At 36.1% G+C, this 21221-nt stretch overlaps 1 protein-coding gene across 5 annotated transcripts in view; it reads left to right on the top strand.

Moving 5' to 3' along the window:
• Positions 1-21221, top strand: part of LOC114029979 (pecanex-like protein 1) — a 238611-nt gene that overhangs the window by 124726 nt on the left and 92664 nt on the right. For all 5 annotated transcript variants that reach the window (XM_027844629.1, XM_027844628.1, XM_027844627.1 and 2 more), the window contains one exon: positions 18949-19039. In XM_027844629.1, coding sequence (XP_027700430.1) covers positions 18949-19039 — 91 coding nt within the window. The remainder of the gene's footprint in view (positions 1-18948; positions 19040-21221) is intronic.

Here is a 21221-nt window from a genome sequence, read left to right as displayed (position 1 = left end):
TTTAGAATTGAGTTCATTTAATTAATTTATTTATTTTTTACTAGTTTTCTAATCTGTTACTAATTCTGATGTTTGCTCTTATGATTTGGTGACTTGATAGTATAGAGGCAACTGGTTCAGGAGTGAGACCCACATGAAAAATGAGTCATTGCTTGTTAATTTAAATTTATGTTTTGTAATGGTATTAGGTGTTTGCCAGAGTCAGTGCCTACCACTTCTACCCTTTTTCTTTTTTTCACGTAAAGCTGTGAATGTATATGGTTGTAAGTATATAATAAGCTCAGAACTTGTTTTCAAAGCTGACCCTGAAACTGGGTAATGGGTGGTGGTTCTGTCAGATGGCACCCAATCTTGTGCCCAGTTCTGGAGGCTCTTTCTGACCAGATTTTCTGTCCCTATATTGTTCCCTGGGTGCTATGCACTCTTGATGCCCCTGCAGCTGCCTCTGTCTCACAGCTGGTACTGCTTCCACCCCACCACCTATGTCTGAAGACCTCTCTTAGCAGCCCTGGTCTGGAAAAATGACTCACTGTGACTTTTTGTTGATTATCCCATTCATAATTCAGTTTGACCTGCGTATAGAGGGGTGTGGTGGGAGAGTTTGGCAGAAATGCTCACTTTACTCTGCTGTCTTGGTGCCTCTTATAAATTAATTTAAGGCTTGTTTAGTTTCTTTTTCTGAGATTGTGTTATTAAAATATTCCATTTTTCTATTAATCTGAAGTTTATTTTATAAATATTCATTCTGTTTGTTAATTTTACTGGTGTATAATTTGGAAAAATGATTTCTTTTATTTTTTCTTTGGCAAATTCTCTTCTTTCATATTTGATGCTGACAGTTTATTTTTTCTCTTTAAAAAAAAAAGACTAGATAAAAAGTTTTTCTGGTTCTTTTCTTTTTTTTTAAAAGCCAGCTACTAGTTTTGTCATTTTAGTAGAATTTTTGCTTTCACTTTTGTTAATCTTTTCTCTGATTTTTCAGAATTTCTTTTTTTGATGTTTATTTAGGGTTTTATGATTTGTTGATTTTTTTCTGGGTTTTTAAAAAGTTATATGCCTATTTCACTGATTTATACTTTATCTTTTTTGTTGATAAAAGAGTTTAGAGATAAAAAATTTCCTCTAAGGATTGCTTTGGTGTATGCTCAAGATTTTCCAGTTCTTTTGAAGAAAATGTTCATGATGTAAGGACATAAATTTTAGATACGGTAAATTGCTTCCTTGTGCCCAGGACATAGTACAATAAGAAAAAAAGTAATCCTGGGCTCCTTTCTTGTATTACTTGTAGAGGCAATTAGTGGATAGTGAATGAACAGTAGTTTACCAGCTTTCACATTAGCTCCTAGATGAGACAAAAGACTAGAATGTATGCCATTTTAAATACCTCTACAGGGAGTACCTTTCTAGTTGATTTTGTTGGGGCTTTTTATTTTGAGTGCATTGATGTTAGGAAACTGGCAGAATTATACAGAAAGATTTTTTTAAAATCCATTTATTCATTTCCATATTATTTCCTCCTTCAGCTGAGAGTAGTTGATAAGGCATTCTTTGAGACATTCTTTTGATGAGGAGCTCTATGAGGAATAGTGAGCTTTCAAAGAAAAGGTCACTGAAAACAAGGAGCACCTTGGTTTCCTCATATAAAAAATGAGTTGGACTAGTTGACCTCCAAGCTTTTTTCCAATTTTAAGTGTATGATTATTTGAAATACTTATCGATCACGAATCCCTGATGTTTAGTTTGTAATTTATTAATTTAAGCTTCTGACTTTTAAAATTATTTTTACAAGGTCAATATCTAAAATAATTTTATTGGCTTCTTTGAATACCTACCTGTTGACTCAGTAATAAGCTATTGAAATAGAAATTATTTTTAAGCTTTAGTTTTATATTTGAAACAAATAAGCTTCTTCAGACTTCATGCTATTTGCATTTCTCATGTAACATGAAGAGCTTCACAAGTATTTGTGTATTCTAGTAAACATCCTGGTATCAAGGCACACAATTTCTTATGAACTAAATAAAGAATATTTTACACTTTTGTCCCAAGATCTTCAATTGTATATCAAAGTGTAAAATTTAATATCACTTCGAAGAAGTAAAAGTACTTAAATGCTTTCTGTTTGTTAGGGTGATAGATATATATCTTCTATTTGGAGGGTGATGGGAAATACAGATAAAGTTAAAAAAAATTCTAAACTTGTCAATAAATGAAAATATTTAATTGTCTCTCTCTCTCTTTAATTTTTTTTTATTTTTTCTAGCGAGGCAATTGAGGTTAAATAACTTGCCCCCCAGGGTCATGCCGCTAGTAAATGTCAAATGTCTGAGGCTGAATTTGAACTCAGGTTCTCCTGACTCCAATGCCAGTGCTCTATTCATTGTGCCACCAAGCTGCCCCTATTTAATTGTATCTGAAACAGAAATGTAGAGAGATTTTGGGAAAGTATTTCATAGCATCGACAACTTCTTTTCATAAAGCTTTTATTTCTGCAACTGTATAGTTGTTATTGCTTTATAGAAAGAATTTTAGAATGTTATAGCAGGTAACTTTGAATATGTAAAAAACCACAGTGCTTTATGAGAGATTGTGGAGTGCCTGGGTCTGAGTGAGATTCTTTGGCAGTATCTGGTCTATATTCGTGGAGTAGGTTGTACAGAGTGAGTCCCTAACAGACAGATGGAGCATATATGGGAATGGAGATACTAGCAAGACTTTGGCTGGTCCACTTGCTTCTGGTACTCTTCTTGCCCACCTAGACTTATTCTCAAAATGTAACCCTCCCACAAAGTATAAGCAACAATTCCTCAGTGAATACCACCATTCTTCTAGCATCTACACGTTAAAAAACAAAAACAAAACAGTTTTACTGCCAGCAGTGGAGATGGAGATTTTCTACAGTCACCTGCTAGCCTTTTCGTACTTTCCATAGTACATCTGTGCTGTTAAGAGACCTAGGCAAATAACTGACAGGTACTGTACTAAGCCCTCACCATACCAAGAAAGGTAAAAGATAGTCTCTGTGCTCTCACGGAGCTCTTAATCTAATGGGGAAGGCAACATACAAATAACTGTGTACAAACAAACCATATACTGGATAAATTGGAAATAATCAGTTCATTTAAATTTATGGACCACATCTGTTACAGAGAAGGGCAGGCCTCTTTGCCAATTTTGAGTGACTTGAGAAGGATCAGAAGGATTTTACAGAGGCAAATAATGGACTTTAGTCTTAAAACTACCTAGAACTTCAAGTATGACAAGAGAGAGCCTATAAATCAATAGCCTATGATAATCAATTCAAGATTTAAATTCACTGAATATGGTTTAGCAAATATAGAATTGAGCTTCATATTGAAAACTGAAGGATAGATTTTTGTCTTGATCTGAGAAAGGGAAAAGGGTATGGAATGAAGATTCACTTATTTAATACCGAGGTCTCTTGAATCTCTATGACCATAAAACAACTAGACAATGTAAAGAGCTTCCCTTTTTCTAGGTTTGTGTACAGTAGAAGGAGCATCAAGGAAATCTTCTATGTGATTCACCAGTACCTAATGTCTATATAATCTAAATTAAAATTTTAAAATGTTAAAGTTTTATCTCCATTCTTGTAAGAGCTGTTATTTACTCTGGGGCTTTGCATTTGCTATAGCACTTAAGTTCTTATATAATAAATAATATATGTCAGAGTAGTGATGGGATTAGATTTTCCAGAATGCAAGCATACTGAAGTTAGCTTTTGTCTAGTCTGATTATTACCGGTGAAAAGAGAGAGAATTGTGTGGCATAGTTAGTCCTTGGTGTCAGGAGGACCTGGGTTCAGATTCTTCCCCTGGCAAATAGTAGCTTTGTGACCATGGTCAAATTACTTAATCTCTCAGTGCCTCAGATATCTTTGTTTTTAAGACTGCAAATTACAGATGATTAGCCAGTCTGCATTAGGAGAGGGAGTTTTCATATAGGAAGCTATTTATGTAAATGTAATCACTGATTGACCCTATATTCCTACCCACCCCTGGGGGAAAAAAAAGAAAAGAAAAATGTGGGAGCTTAGACCTTAACCAAATGGTTTTGCATAAGTACTTTTAGCTTTTTTTTTTTTTTTTACATCAACTGACATTTGGAATTCAGTGATTTAGACTGACGTAATTAGACTTGAGTTACCTTGCTACATTTAAATTGCCTTTGTAGGCAACATCTCAGAATCAGTTATTATTATAAATCATCTATCTAAAAATTCCATTAACCTTTGTGATTTTATTCTGTTGGTATCCAGATTTCCTTGGGAATCAATGAACATGAGTTCAAACCCTGCTTCTGACACATCTGTGTGACATTGGGCAAGTCACTTCACCTATCTATGCCTCAGTTTTTTTATTTCTAAAATTAGAGGATTGGACTGCCTCTGAGATAGTCTTTTCAGTTCTATATCTGTGATCCTAAGTATAGTGAATTGTGTTGTCTTCGTCAAAATGTAGTGAGACAGGTCAGTTTCAAAGTAAATGTTCTTATGGCATAAGGCAGTATTTCACTAACAAATTGTTGTCTTTCGTTTTGCGTTGGAAATGGTTAATGTGCCTTCATATAAATCCAATAAAGTTTTCTTAAATCTGTATAGATAAAAATTGGACTTTCTTTTTTTCTTAGAATATATTCAATGTAATTATGATTTGAGTCTTTCTGTGTTAATATACAACTTTACCCTTTAAGTTCTATTCTTTTTTATAAAGCACATTAACCTGAAATAAATTATAATCTTATTACTTTGTAAATGTTGTTTTTAAAAAAAAAAATTATCAGGATTCTTTTTCTGACAACCCCTCCCCCCCATTTAAGTAAAAGGCAATGGCTTCATTCCAATTTCCTGAAGTTTTTATTCTCAATTAAATTTTAAATCTACTTAAGTTACTAGAATTACCAAATATAAAGAATTAGAAGAGTAGATTCTCTTCCTTTTTGTATAAGATAGACAATAAACATTTATTAAGTATATACTATGTGCCAGGCAAACGGATTAAGCATTGGAAATAAAAACAAGAAAAAAAGAAGACAGTCTTTTCCTTCAGGGACCTTAAAATCTAATAAGGGAAGATAATACACAAAAGGAAGCTGAAAAGTCGGGGAGAGAGCATGTCATGGGGTAACGTGATGTTTGTTCATAACAGTGAAAACCAAGTAGAGGACCTAACAGGAAATGAAGTATAGTGATTTTTTTATAGAGATATGCAGTAAAACCTCCCTGTTGATATCAGGTTATCGAGGAAGGTAGCATAGATGTTTTTAAATGCTGAAAACACTGATGTACCTTTATTTTTTCTGCTTATGAAACTATGACTCTTCACTACATACAGTGCACTCTCAACCCCTCAGTATATTCCGTGTTTATGATGGTACTTAAAACATTGAGCTGCTTGTCTGTGTCACCTTCTGAATTTCCTTCTATTGATTTTTAATGATTCATTGACATTTTTCTTACTGTTTTTATTATCACTATAACTATCCCTCTTCTCCAACTTCCCCTACCCCACAAAAAACCCTCCCTTGTAACAAATATGTATAGACACCCTTAATAAATCCATATGTGGATTTGCCATATCAGAAATTGTCTCATTTTATATGTCTTGTCTATTACCTCTTTGCCAAGAGGTGGGAACTCTGATTCATCCTCAGTCTTTGGGAATTATGATTGGTCTCGTTCTATTTAATGTAATTATTAAATCTTTTTCAGTTCTTTTCCTTTATAATGTTGTAGTCATTGTATAATTTTGTTCTTCCCACTTTACCCTGCAACAAGTCCCCAAGGTTTCTCTGAACCAGCCCATTTTGTTATTTCTTATAGCACAGTAATATTTGCTTACTTATTCATATAGCATAATTTCTTTAGTCTTTTCCCAGTTTATGACTGCCTATATATATATATGCCTTTTCCCTCTTTCTTTGATCTCCTTGTAGTATACGATTAGTAGTGAGATGGTGGCTGGGTCAAAAGATACGTGTGTGTATGTATATATATATATGTATAGTTTAGTGACTTTTTGTATATGATTTCAAAATGCTTTCCAAAATGGTTGGGCCAGTTCACAGATCCACTTAAATTTCATTAGTGTGGAGACTGAGCCAAAATAGTGGAATAGAAGAAATCAGTACATCTCAGATTTGCGCACAGTGATTCCAGCAACAATCTAAAAAGAGCACCATATGGAGCAGTGATCAGAAAATCAAAGGAAAAAAATATATTTTTCCAGCCTAAGATAGCAAATTAAACCTATAGCCACGTGACCAGGACAGGATCTATGGACAAGTTTGGATCATGGACTCAGTACTTAGTGGGCCATAAATGTGGGGACACCAGGAGCTGATCTCAGATTTCATGTCCTAGCCTAGATCGCCAGGGTTCTGCTAGCTGAGCCAGGAGTACAAACTCAGTACCTAGAGCTCCAAGTACGGAGATACTGAAAACAGATCCCAGTGGGACCAGGATCACAAACTCAGCCTCTGGAACTCTCAGAGAGTTAGGCCAGCAATTCTAGGTTGCCCCTAGCAGATTTCTAAAAGAATCAAAACAAAAAAGATAAAGAGCTATTATGGTACTAGGAATGCCACAACACAAACCCAGAAGAGAATAATTCTAAAACACCTACAAGCAGAGCGTCAAGGAAAAACATCACATGTTCATAAGATTAGTTGGAAATCCTAGGAGAAATTATGCAAAAATTTAAAGGTAGCGTGAATGAAATAAGAATGGGAATGGAAAGAATTGGAAAAGAAATAAGAGATATAAAGGAGAGAACTAAAGAGAATTAATAGGTTATTTAGCACAAGAGATACGAAACCGTACCTAAGTACAGATTTCCTGAAAATGATTCCAAAAGGAAAAAAAAAAGAATTATTAAAACAAAGTCAAAAGATTGAAACCATAGAAGGAAATTTAAGTTATCTCATATAAAAAAAAAACAATTGACTTGGAAATATTAGATCAAGAGGAGATAACTAGGACTGTCTGAAAGTCGTGACCAGAAAAAAAGAGCCTGGTTGTCATATTTCAAGAGAGCATGGGGGACATAGTCCTAGTAGAACCAGAGTCTAAAGCAAAATTAGAAAGGAATCCATTCATCACCTGAAAAACCCCAAAGTGAAAACTCCTAGGGATATTATAGTCAAAATCAGTTTAAAGAAAAAATACTACAAGCAGTTAAAGAGTTCAAGTCCAAAGGAACCACAGCCAAAACAAGATTTAGCAGCTACCACAGTAAAGTAGTGGAAAGTATGAAAGGTAGTTTTTTTTTTTTCTTTTTAAGGCAATGGATCTAGGCTTGTACAACCAAGTATACCTACAAAACTGAGTGTCATTCTATAGGAGACTAAAGGGATCTTAAAAGTAATAGATGACTTTCAAGCATTCTGATGAAAAGATGGAAGCTGTATAGTAACTATAAAATTGGAACATGGGAACAAAAAGAAAAACAAAAAGGTAAATGTAAATGAACAGTCAGAAAAGATTTTGCAAAGATGAACTGTTTTCATTTTCATTATGGGGAGGGAAGTTTGAGATATAAGTATTCTCTAGGAACTGTAATATCATTAGGTGTCATAGAGAAAGTCTAATAAAATAGAGAGCCTGGAGTGATTTTTGCTGAGTTTTCATTATCTTAAAATATGAAAGAAAAGGGAGGATAAAATAAGAAAGAAAAGGGGCAAATGGATCCTTTAAGAGAGAAAATGGGAAGAATAGGTGGAACTCATTATCTCACATAATCATGGTATACAAGTATAAATCTATAAAAATGAGGAAGAGGTGGGCCACTGCCAACTCCCGAGTTGCACTTTCATCTGAACTGATCAAGGGAGAGTAGAAAAGACATACACATTCAATTCAACTGGGAAGGAGGAGAAAACAGTGAGAGGAAAATGTTGGAGAGAAGAGAGATTTAGAGTTTAGAAGGGAAATTGTGAATAGAAATTTAAAAGAAAAGAAAGGGTATAATTGGGAATGTAAGCTATTTGCATTAAGTATAGAGAATTGGTGCTGAGTACATTGCTGTTGCACATCTCTCTTCTGTGTAAAGAAGGAGAGGAGCAAAGAAAGGGGAAAAAAAATGAATAGGATCCAGGGAAATACATAAAATTAAATGATTTTGTATCATTTGGTCTCTTATTTTCCTTTATCATTGTAAGTTATTAGAGGCATTTTTCTGGAAGGAGAAATCTGGCACTCACTGGTTCTTTCCTAATGGTACTGAATCTATGGCTACACTTTGTAGTACTGGTTGTACTTTTCCTCATTCCACCCAATCTCCATTCATCCCAACCCCACCCTTATTTATTGGCTGTGGTAAGGGATTCATAATTCCTTGCTCACTTTTTTTAGCCTCTTTGCTCTTCCACTATCATTCAACAACAACTTCTCCTTTGAAATTGTCCTAATTCATCACCCAAACCACATCCTGTTGGCCATTATCTAGCAACCTCCAGGGCATTCTCTTTCCTGTGGAAATGAATTCATTCATACTCCACTCCTGCCTTCATACTGGGTGCTTCAACTAAATATTAATGTTCCTTCAAATACCATATTACCTCATTTTACTTAGGTCATACTCTTAATCATTTTATCACCCACAAATGGTCCACTTTCATGTACATGAACTCTGAAATTCCTTCAATTGATTTTTTTTATCTTTCCATCTTTTCCAATACCTGTACCCTACTCTGTTTCTTGTCCTCAGCAAGACCTTCATTCTCTATACCCCTAAGTTCTTTCCCTGGCCATCAACTCTGGACTTCACCATTATCTCCAGAAACTCATAGATTCCCCCATCTAAGGAGAGGACCCAGGGCAGCCACCTCATAATCTCCCACTAGTGGTTCTCCTATACTTAATCATAGTCTTCAGAAACTCACCTTCCTGCCAAGATCACATCAGCTCTAAAACTCACACTCCCTCAGTTCACTGTTCCCTCTGGGCCTGTCCTTCCCCTTTGACTAGAGAGGTTGGAAGGTGTATATAAGAAAACTTCTCTCACATCCTTCTTAAAGGAGCAACCAGGGCAGCCATCTCATCATTTCCCAGTGGGCTGCAGCACTTCCTTCTCTTCCTCCCCCTTTAAACCCCACTTTTCAGATTCTTTTTATGTGTGGTCTTCCCTCCATTAGATTATGAGCTTCTTAAGGACAGAGGCTATTTTGCCTTTCTTTGTATTTCCCAATGCTTTGTATAGTGCCTGACACCTAGTTGTCCTAATCTATATCTTGTCATTGGTCCCAGATGACTCCAGAGGAGAAAGTGAGGCTGGTGACTTTGCACAGCCCTCCCTCACTTAAATCTAATTACTTTCAAGTCATGGCATGACTTTCCTGGTGTTATGGTCCTCAACAAAGGACAAACAATGATGACACCTGGTAGGCTCTTGATAAATATTGACTCCTTTCCCTGTCTAGAATTGTTGGTGAGCTAGTTGAACTCTACACTATCCTATACTGTCAAATCCCTTGCTCCTCTATCCTATTGCCGATCATGTATTGTCAATCCCTAATTCTGAATTACTTCCGCCATCCACCACTTTGCTCCCATTTACCTGCTGCTGAATGGAGCTGGAGAAACATCACAAAACTATGCCAATTCTGTCTCACTCACCAGAGAAGCTATGACAAACTGTTTCATCCCTACTCAAGCCTTCCACATCATCCCCTCCTCTCCCTCTTTTAGTTGAATACTTCACCAAAACACTGAGGCCTTTCACTGAGAGCTCTTTCTCTTCCCTTTGCCTGGTATCTCTCTGTTATCTTCTCCCATTATCTCCTTCTTTAGTCTGGTCTTGGATTAAGAGGTAGTCCTTCTTGCCAAGGAAGTTCTGCATGTAGTTTTGAACCTATTTCTTCCCTTCTTCAGCAGATTGCCCTCATTATCATCACCAATCTCTAATCTTCAGCTTCCAATGATTGGCTTCTTCTCTGCTGCCTACAAATATGTCTCCTTCATCCTCATAAAAACCTTTGCTTCATTCAACCATTCTTGCTAATTCTTGTCCAGTATGTGTCCTCTCTTTCTTGGATAAACTGGAGTATAGGTTCCCCAAATGGATGATACTGCCTTCCAGAAAGCACTGGAATGATCCAGAGGGTGGTGGTAGCCTCAGGTGCAATTGGGGGGCATTGGATAAGAATAAAGGGGTGGTGAAAGCATGAGGAAGGAAGAGAAGATAAGAAAATCTTGCAAAACCATTCATACATGTTTCATCTGTTCTATAACAGTGGTGATTATTTTCCAAATAAACACAAAAAATGCAAGTTATATCAGTGGTCAAGTCTGCCAACAGTTCTTAACAAGCAGGTGTTGGCAGGCAAGCATGTTGGGAATTGTTGGGAAGTTCAACATGCACCGGCAGGAATGTGTGCGTGTAATGACTTGTTTACAATATGATACCGTAGAGTTAGATGACTCAATATTGCCAGCAAAATTTCAATGCAGGAAAAAACCACAAATTTACAATAAATTATTAAATTTAAAATGTGTCATTTAAAAAGAAGAGGGATAGGTTATGAAGGGCTTTCAGTCCCGAACAGAGGATTTTATTTTGATCCTGGAGGCAACAGGGAACCAGTGGAGTTTGTTGAATAGATGGGTAACATGATCAGACCTGCACTTTAGGGAAATCACTTTGGTGGCTGAAGGGAGGATGGATGGGAGTGGGATAAGAATTGAGGCAGGCAGACCCACCAGCAGGCTTTTATACTGATAAAGGCTGGAAGTGATTATGGCCTGCACTAGAATGGTGGCAGTGTCAGTGTAGGGAAAGGCTATTGAAAGGATGTTGCAAAGTTCAAATTGAAATCAGCAAAAGATTGGATATGGGCTGGGGTGGGTTGAGAGATGGTGAGGAATTTATGATGCCTCCTAGGTTGGGAGCCTGAGGGACTAGAGGATGGTATTGCCGTCTACAGGGCATCCACCCTGTTCTTATATTTTTCTTTCTCTTTTTTGCCCTGTTCCCTCTACATGGGTGTGTTTTGCTTCTGATTAATGCCTCCCTTGATATATCCTCCCTGTAAATCCCTTAGTTTTTCTCTTGTACTGGCTAAGATGAATTTCTGTACCCCACTATGTATGTATGTGTATTCTTCCCTCCCTTAAACAGTTCAGATGAGAATGAAGTTCAAATGTCACCCACTCCCTCCCACTGCCCTGTTATATAAATTCTTCCTTGTGTGCTCCTTTTAGATAATATAATTTACCCCATTCTTTCCCTCCCTTATCCCCTCTCCCAGTGAAGTCCTCTTCTCTACTCTTTCCATTCTTCTTTTGACATTATTCAAATGTAATAGAATCACATGCAGGCCTTCATCAAATTAAAGTCCCTCTGAGACCCCTGGTTATAATGAAGTTCTTATATATCATCGCTCTATATAAGAATGTATACGTTTTACATGATCTGATCTAAACAGTGGGTGTCAGAGCTGCCAGATAGCTCCCTTTCGGGCTCTTAGTACTAGATCTTCTCCTGCCCTGGTGCTCTGTCTCAGCTCTCTTTCTGTCCCTGACCACTGGAATGTTCCCTGTCATTGCTGCTTCCTGCATTCCTGGAAAGTCCCTTGTCCCCAGGGTCTGCACACTTCTCTGTCTTCCTAAGCTGTGGGCTAGAAAAATGACTTTGTGTGACTTTGTTCTCAGCTTTCCCAATTAGAATGTGGTCTCTTGTGTTTTCTAGATTGTTGTGGAAGACACATACTGAGTGGTCTAGGCAAAAGTGCTTTCTCTCACTCTGCCATCTTGACTCCGCCTCTTCTAAGATGTTTTTCTCTGTCTTGTGCAGCCTATTGTCTCTGATACCCAAGCTTTAATTTGGCCCTATTTCCTTATGTAGCTCCCAGTGCTCCTCAACATGTACCTGCACGCCCTGTCTCAGTGTGCAGTGACCTGTGGGATGATTTTTATCTCCCACTTCCATTCTGACAAGCTAGGAGTGAGATATAGTTTCATGTTTGCCTGAGCTCATGCTGATTTGCCTAGTACTGTTTCTCTACCTTTCTCCACCTACTTCTAGTCATTTTTTAGGAGTTGCCCACCTATTCTCCCTGGTGTTCATTCCTTTTCTTGATTCTCTATTGCCTCTGCTAGTTCTTCCTTGAATTCATAGTGTTCTCTTTTTTTGATCCTGAAAGTTTTTCTCTTTAAAGCTGCTTCATGCTTCAAATACTGCCCTTCTGGAGAGTGTATGTCTCCTCCCTGCTAGATGGGGTGTCCCCTCCCTGCAGTAGCTCTTCTGCATGATGCCATGACTGAGGAGGCCTGAAGGGAAAGGAAGAATCTCCCTCTTGTTTGGTAGAGGTACAAGGGTCAAATGCCACAGAGGTGCTTGCCACCTCAAAGGTCTAAAACTCTGAAACTCTCTGTACGGCTTGATAAGCTGCTTTTTAAAGGCCTCCAGAGATCTATTCTGTCTTTCCCCCTTCAATTTCAGCCCTTTACCTTCTATGGTTACATCAACTAGTTAGAGGAGGGGCACCCTCCTTTTATATAAATTCCTAAATTTTGTTACTCCTTTGATCAGTTGATTAGTACTGGGACTTCAAGGATTAAAAGCTCACATATGAGCAAAATAATTCTTTATTATGCATTTTTCTGGGTAGAAATACATATCTGATGTTTTATTTTCATATTTTAATGTATATATCTCCCCTGATAGAATATAAGTTCATGGAGGGCAGGGAATGTTGTAGTTGTTTTCTGTCTGTCCATCAGGGGCTTAATAGTACTTGTTTAATAAGTGCATGTTGATTGATTTATGATGTTAAAAGCCAGTGTGGTCTTTTGGATCAAATGCTGCAGTTGAAGTTAGGAAGACTTAATTAGGTTCATATCCTAACCCTTAGCTGGGCAAGTTACTGAACACTCCTTAACACTGATTGATTGCTAGAGCTCTAAGGGAAAATGGTATTTTAGTGGCAGAAGTAAATATATCTCCTCTTTTCTTAAGACTCTTTTTTATTGTGCTTTGTTGGTCACCCCAGTGGTTGACCCACCAACATATCCTGCCTTTGTGTGCTAATAAACTCCATTTTTTCCTTCTATTCCTGAGTTTTTCCTCTTCAAGCAGGGCAAAGGCCCAAACACAGGATTTTCCTTTTAGCAATCTGGCAAGTCAAGGAGACTTTTTTGAGGGTCCTTTGCCTTTGACTGTCAGTGAGAAAGAGCCTACTCCACCTCCCATGCCCTCCAGCCTGCACTCAGGTCTTTCCCTAATAACTGGTCTAAGTGGACTCCTCAGGTGGTTAGTCAGTTAGCCATGAAGTGATTGGACAGTTTAACTCCCCCAAGTAAGCAGAAATAAGCTCCAGACCTAAACATTCTTTCTCATTAACACACAAAGGCAGAGCAGAAAAGGGCAGCTGATGAGTACAGGCACAGGTTCAACATTTGGTTGCCCAGGGACAAAAAGAATAAGGGGGTACAGAATAAGCCTCCTGTTGACTGCCCATTAGGCAAGCTGTTATAAGTTTTGGAAAGGAAAAAGACTGCCAGTTTGACAGGGAGTATCCAATACGGACAAGACTTGGTAACCAAGGTTTATAATTATGGAAAACAAATTTGGCCAAATAAATATGGGTCTTTTGGTTATTACCAACTGTGCATGTTAAAATCAAACTTGAAAAAATTAGAGCCTAGGAGAAAGAAGAAAGAAAAAAAAGACCATGACATTCTTCAAAAAAAAAAAAACACTTTGGTAGGGAATAATCAGAGAAGAAGGAAGTAAAGATTTTGATGGGCCTCAGAAAGGGAGCAATGTGAGGCGGACTTGATGGAACTTCCACTTCAAAAGTTCTCTAGTGTATGCAAGGTCTTTCTTCCTTGGAGAACTTTGAAGAGGAAATACTTCCACCTGTTAAAAAAAAACAAAACAAAACCAAAAAACTGCTGTGAGACAAGCACAGAAAATGGGAGCTTAGAAGTAGTCTCAAAATAGCTGTCCCAGCTATTGGTAATGGGGATTCTTTCTTTCTACCTTCACAACCCTGGCCATGTTGGGAATTTCAGAGATAAAGACAAGAAAAGGAAGGGAATCTTCTTCCTCGTCTGTAGAAATTTATGGCATTATAAACTAGAGACTAAAATTTGTAGCTGAACTGCAATATCTTTACTGTAAATTTTCAAATTATGGTTTAAAGTTTTTTGTAGCTGCTAAAACATTTTAGTTGATTTTTGAGTTTTGTAGCTAGGATTAAGATTAGCGCCAACAGCACACTCCTCTCTCCCCTTCCTCTAGGGTGATCCATATGATTTTTTCTAATAGAAGTTGATTTCAACTACTAGAGGATAAGTATAACTGAAGGTAGTTTGAAATGATTCAACAGAATTTAATTGTTTAGGTAAAGTAGTAGTTAAATGATCTCAATTGAAATAGACTATGCAACTCCAGAAGTAAAAATTGGTATTGTATAAGGAAATCTGTATAGAAGAGATTCAGTGGAATGTTAGACTAGAATATGATTGAGAAATAAGATGAGATGGACTTAAGAAAATAGTGAAGGTAAAGAGAAGTGAGGAATCATTGTAAATGAAAGGTTAGTTTCAGAGTTGGTAGGCTTTAATCAAAGTCTAATGGAGGGATATAAAAAGAAAGAAAGAAAGTTTAAGCAAGTAGCAATGAGAGGAGAATGGGTGGAAAACTAAAGAAAATTGGAGTCTGATTGCACTGACTGAATGAGGGGTTTGAAAATAAAAGGTTTAGAGTTTTGGAAAGATGTTTGAGAAGGGTTTGATTCCATTGAAATAAGAAGGATTTGATAAACTTTTAGAGGAATATCTACTAGTAATTTCAGATATTAAGTATTCTATCAAGTTATGTAACATTGATCAAATGGAAACTCTTAAAAGTAAATTTGCAGCATGAAATTATCTGAGTAGTATAACACTTTGTTATTGAAAGACTATTTGAAGGGCACATCCCAGTCCTTAGAATCTTGAGATTCTAAATTTAAGATTCATCCCCAAAGGAGGGGGATGGGAATGTGAGACTGCCAGGTGGAGCCCCTTCATCCACCCCCTGGGGGCTTCCAGTTTAAACTGAAAAGAATGGTGGGTATTTTGTGGAGTGTACTTTATCCACCCACTTAAAATATTAGAGGGCAGCTGGGTGATACTGTAGATAGAATGCTGGGCTTGGAGTCAGAAAAACCTGAATTCAAATCTGGCCCCAGACTCTTACTAGCTATGTGACCCAGGGCAAGTCACTTCATCCTGTTTGCCTCAGTTTCCTCATCTGTAAAATGAACTGGAGAAGGAAATGGCAAACCACTCCAGTATCTTCGCCAGGAAAACCCCAAATGGAGTCACAGAGCATCGGATATGACTGAACAACAACAACAAGTAAAGTATCCCAACACAAAGGAATTGATTTGGCTCATTGGGTGACTTTAAAGGACCTCCCTCCTCCCCAAAAAGAAAAAAAGTTATAGGGAGGTCAGAGTGACACCAGGAATTTTTTTTGATCATAGGGTCTGAAATTTGAGGTGCTAGCAGCTAATGGTCCTTGGGAAAAATGAGATTTTTAATGTTTACCCATTGGTAACTATAAATCCAAATTTAATTTGGTTGATGTTTGTACTGAAACTAAATCATAATGTGGTGTCATTTAAAGTGAGATGTGTTTTCCTATTAGGATAATTGTGGTAGACCAGAAGTTAATGTAAAATACATTTTCTGTTTGATATTAAGGCAATATTCTGGGAAAATTCGATTAGGAAAGCTTGAGTTTTTTCCATGACCTTGGTGATATGTAAATCTCCCCTCTCAGTTTAGTACATGGTGAGTCCTCTAAGTAGTTCAATTTGTAACTTAGTTTAACTCTAGAGCCTATTTAACAAGGTTTGTCTGCTTAAGGGATATATGAAATTATGACTCTGCTTAACTAAGTCTGTTTAGCTTTTAGGACATTGGAGGAAACATGGGATTATGATTTTTTGTAATGCACATTACACATGTTTCTTGTTGTAAATTTAAGTCCCCTAGTTTAAAGCTACTAATGCATATTCAAATTGATTGGCACAAGCAGCTGAGATTAGGATGATGCAGTTGAGGATAGAAGAACAATGTAGATCTGATTGTGGTACTGCAAAATGAGTCTTGTTGGCCCCAAAGGGAGAGTATTGTGTAAAATCAATCACTAATGCAGTCATTCTGAAGTGACCCCATCTTTTAACCTTTCTTGACTTTGGGGAGGGTGGTCCTGCAGGAGAGGGTGTTGACTCTAATAGTATCTCCTTGGTGCAAATCCCATCTTTTCATTGAGTATAGGACCACAGCTGCCAGGCATGCTCACTTAGCTCATCTCCTCATTTGAGAGGTAGGCCAATCGAAATTACTTGGAGAGGAGCTGAGGCGGCACTAACCCTACCTCCTTATGATTTCATGAATCAGTCAAAATACCTTTGCCCTCACGTGAAAGATGCTTTCTCCCCTCTGTAAAAGCAGTGCTCAGTTTCTATCCTAGGTCAGCCTAGTCAGGGGCCTACCAAGTGATCCTGCCTTTTTCTGTTAATAAGCTCCTTTTTAACATTAAAAAAATTTATAAAAAAGAAAACTGTTGAGGAATATAGCTGGATGATTCTTATCACATTATCCCAATATTCATATTACTATGGAGTTGTTACGGATTCAGATTATATTACTTTATACATAAAATTTACTTCCAAAGTGAAAAGCGCTTACTATTTTATACATCTCGGTTTAGACATTTTCTTTATCCCCTTTATATTTGAATTATTTTATATTTGTGCATCAGTTTAACATAGGTTTATACATTCTACTCATGTCAACCAGAATTTTTTATTTTGCAGAGCAAACCATAAGAGAGGATTCAATATAAAACAATAAATTTCTATTTCAAGAAAACCTATATACAAATATAGGTTAATAAATACAATGTCCAAATAAATACAAAATATGAATTTTGATCAATTTGGAAGAGAGCCAGCTCTTAATTATCTGATGCCAATGGGAGAACAAATGTTGCATGGAATAGTAATAATTTACATGTGATCTTGAGTTTTTAAATATTAGCAAAAAATTAATTGAATTTTGTTTTTCATTATCCCACTATCCAATTATTATAGTCCTCTTCTCCCTTCCCCAAATAAAACAAAACACCTTTCATTAAAACTGCTGGGAAGTAACCATACTGACTTCTGTTTTAGTTTGGTTCTTCCATTCAGCTTCTGGTAAAGTTGCTGATGATATATAAAGTTGCTGAATATATATATATATATACATATATATACACATACATATATATATATTCATATGTATATAGAAAGTGTTTTAAAACCAGATGGTCCGGATAATCCACAAAATAGATAATCATTGTTTTGTGAAATTTCAAAGGATACTTTTCTCCTAACCTAAGAGATGCTATTATTCAAGGAAGTTCTATTTTAAGGGATACCTTTCAACAAAAGTTTACCACGGCTTGGGGCTTGAGGCCCAAAGTAAAAGTACTTTTAAAAAAAATCTCAAATTAAGTATTTTTTTAAAAGTCTCTTCTTTAATAATCTTGATTGGCATAGCTAGGGAAAAGAGAAAAGAGTCGAACTTGAGTTTTAATCTCCCCTCTCCTATCTCAAAAATCATAATTGCTAAAATAAAAAAAAATACCCTAGTCTTTCTCTTGGCTTTCAGAGTAAGCAGCAATACCACACCAAAGAATCCAAGTACTTATAATGGGAAACTGAGGGAAGAGAGAGGAGTATATGCATTGTACTTTTTTTTCTTTATTTCTTTTTGGCCCTTCTGGATTTGAAGAATTTTTTTGTGTATTCAGGTTGGAGCAGAGGCAGCTTGCCTTAGTGGATAGAAAACTGGTCTTAGAGTCAAGAAGATTTGAAGTGTAAGTCCAGTCTCTTGCCCTTATTGGCTACTTTACCCAGGCCTAGTCACTTAGTTTCTCAGTGATTTAGACAACTCTTTATGTTATTGTCCAACTCTTTCAGATATGTATTTATAAGGGGAGTTTGCTTTGGGGGAAATTTCCTTTATCAGTGAATTCATGTATTTGGAGTAAAGCAAAAACTAACTATTAAGAATCTTTGAGCACCCAAAATCCTTCAGATTATTATTTAGAGCAGTGTTGTTGTTTTGTTTTTTTGTTTTTTTGTTTTTTTTACTTAAACAAATTTCCATGAGAATAAAACAATTTAATGTCCCACTGAGTTCGTTGTAATTTGTTTTTGAGATGTAATCTACTTAGGACAATTGTCATTTTAAAAAAATGTTTTCTTTCTGTGTGCATTTTGTGGCAGTTTTGGGGTTGGCCTATGTTATGAATAATTCTTGTTGCTGAATTTTCTTAAATTTCCAATCACATGACTTATAATAGATTAGAAAATTACTGTACTGTTAACTAATTTTGATCTAGAACTAATACTGATGTTAGCATGATTGATTGGTCTCTTGATAAACTGTTTCTTCTTACAAAACTCTAAATTTGTAAGCATTGAAGTTGGTTTGGAATTTTATTATTTCATATTAAACTTAAAGCAGCCTTGCTATATAATTGCCTCTTGACATTATCGGCAAGTTGGTTAGATCATCTGTAAGGAATATTAAATTCATTTGATTCTATCTAGATTTGTTGTACTGAGTTTGGTAGGTTGAAATTATAGAAGTACATTTTAGAAACAACTGCAAAACTGACAAAGTATATTTACTTTGATTCCATTTTAATACCTTATATGTTGAAGTTCTGACTTGTATGATATTCATTTCCATTTATACCATGTTAAATTGTTCATGCTGATGATTTGGGAAACAGATGATCTATAGAATTTTATGTTGTATTTTATTCATTATTTAACAGTTACATAAGCTATAGAGCAAAAGGGGAAGTAGGAGCTGCACCAGTATTCTAATGGCCCTTTTTCTTCACCCTCTTTCTCCCCCCCCTCTTTTTTTGGTAGGTAAGTTCTCTTCTACACTTTATGAGACTGGTGGCTGTGACATGTCACTTGTGAATTTTGAACCAGCAGCAAGAAGAGCATCCAATATCTGGTGTGTGCAAATTCAGTTTCAAATTAATAACACTTATTTTTTTCTTCTTAAGCCAAATGCTTTGAACTAAAGTTTCTGAGCCTTAAATCTTAAGTATGATTATAAAAGCCTTTATATTTATGCAGATTTAGTTAATTTGTCAGCTCATTTTTTTTTGTTTTTGTTTTGCTTTTTGGTGAGGCAGTTGGGGTTAAGTGACTTGCTAAGGGTCACACAGCTTATAAGTGTCAAGTGTCTGAGGTTGGATTTGAACTGAGCTCCTCCTGACTCTAAGGCTGGAGCACTATCTACTGTGCCACCTAGTGGCTCCTGTCAGCTCATTTTCTAAAGAGTTTTTTTTAGCTAGAAACACTTCAAAAATAAGATAATATCAGGATTCAAGTTTTCCTTTATATTTTTTTATTGTGGGGGGGAATTCTTTTGTGGTATGGTTTCAGAACTTAGCTACACTTTCTGAGTTTATGCTGAATAATATTTTTATGGAAAAATTTATAATAAAATCTTTTAAATTGTATGTCATCAACCTTTTAAAAAAATTTTTTAAAGTCATATATCCTTCTGAGGGCTGTCAAGTGTGTTTTGTGTTTTTTGTTTTTTGTTTTTTTTTGTTTGTTTGTTTGTTTTTTAGTGAGGCAATTGGGGTTAAGTGATTTGCCCAGAGTCACACAGCTAAGAAGTATTATGTATCTGAGGTTGGATTTGAACTCAGGTCTTCCGGACTCCAGGGCTGGTGCTCTATCTACTGCGCCACCTAGCTGCCCCTGTGTTTTTTGTTTGTTTGTTTTTTGTTTTTGTTTTTGTTTTTTTTTTTAATAAAAGATTTAGACCTTACATATCACCGGTTTTATGTAGACCATTTCTGAACATGAGGGTTTTTTTCACATTTGACATTTTTCTTAAGAATGAAATATAAAAAATATGACAGCAATTGAAGAGGATGCAAATTCAGCTTTAAATACAAATTTATTAAGTATTTACTCTGTGAAAGCACTAGATGCTACATGAAAAATACATACCATCCCTACCTTGAAGGAGTTTGTCATCTGTTATGACATATATACAAATAAGTGTCCTGGGGCAAAAGAGAGATTCAGATAAATTAGATCTAGGATGGAGAGACAACTTTCTGCAGGGAAGATCAGAGGCTTCTTAGAGGAAGTAGCAGCTGAGCTGAATTTTGAATAGAGAGAAGGATTTTAATAGTTGGATGAGTTTGAAGTATATTCTAGGTGTTTGGGATGAAGTTATCTTTGCTAATCAGGTTCACTGAGTTTTAGAATCACTGCAAAGTTTTCTGCCTCCCCTCAATTATCCTTTCCCTAGTGAAGTGAAGCTGCCATTTAAATTATTTTGCTCATGTAAAATAAAGATGTTATTTAAATGATTGAGATTAGATTGAAGTTCTAAGACTTTTTTCTGTTGAACTTTGTTTTAATAAAACATTATCTTTGAAGTAATACATAATTGAAGGGTGTTTATATGTGTTTATATGTGTTTAAAATAGCTTACTAGAAGAGTATTAACCAGTATTAGGATAATTGAACTTTGATAATTCTATAGGACTCTTGAAGTGATTTGCATACATTATCTCATTTGAACCTTAAAATAACCCTATGAAATAGGTTCCAGAAGTTTTATTTCTCTTTTACTGAGAGGAAACTGAGGCTTAGAAAGATTAAGTCACTTGCTCATGGTGACATGTGAGAAGCCAGAATCAAACCCAGGTCCGTTCTGACTCTTAAGTCCAAGCATTCATCTATTATACTACCCTTCTGCTCTAAAGTCATGTGAGAGATACAATAGTGTAATAGAAAGAGCACAGGATTTAGAATTTGAGGACCTGATGCTGCTGGTTCTGCTCTATGTTAGCTCTGTCACCTTAGGAAGGCCACTTAACTCCCCTGGACCTTTGTTTCCTCAGTTGTAAAATGAGCCTTATAATCCTAGTTTATTATGCCCATTTAGTATAATATATAGAAATACTATCATCTTTAAGCTTTCTAAAAAAATCAAATTTCAAAGTATACTCTGCCAAAATGGAAAAAAAAAAGCATTGAAACTCTCTTGTGACTAAATACCTTTTCTAGCTGGCCTAGTAGTATATTATAATTAATAAAACTTTTGATTAAACCGGCATTATGTATATATTCAAAGAGTACAGAGGAAATGGAAATACTTAATT

The sequence above is a fragment of the Vombatus ursinus genome, unplaced genomic scaffold (assembly GCF_900497805.2).
Source record: "Vombatus ursinus unplaced genomic scaffold, bare-nosed wombat genome assembly UNPS02014945.1, whole genome shotgun sequence".
NCBI lineage: Eukaryota > Metazoa > Chordata > Mammalia > Diprotodontia > Vombatidae > Vombatus > Vombatus ursinus.
This window is presented reverse-complemented; position numbering and strand designations above follow the sequence as displayed.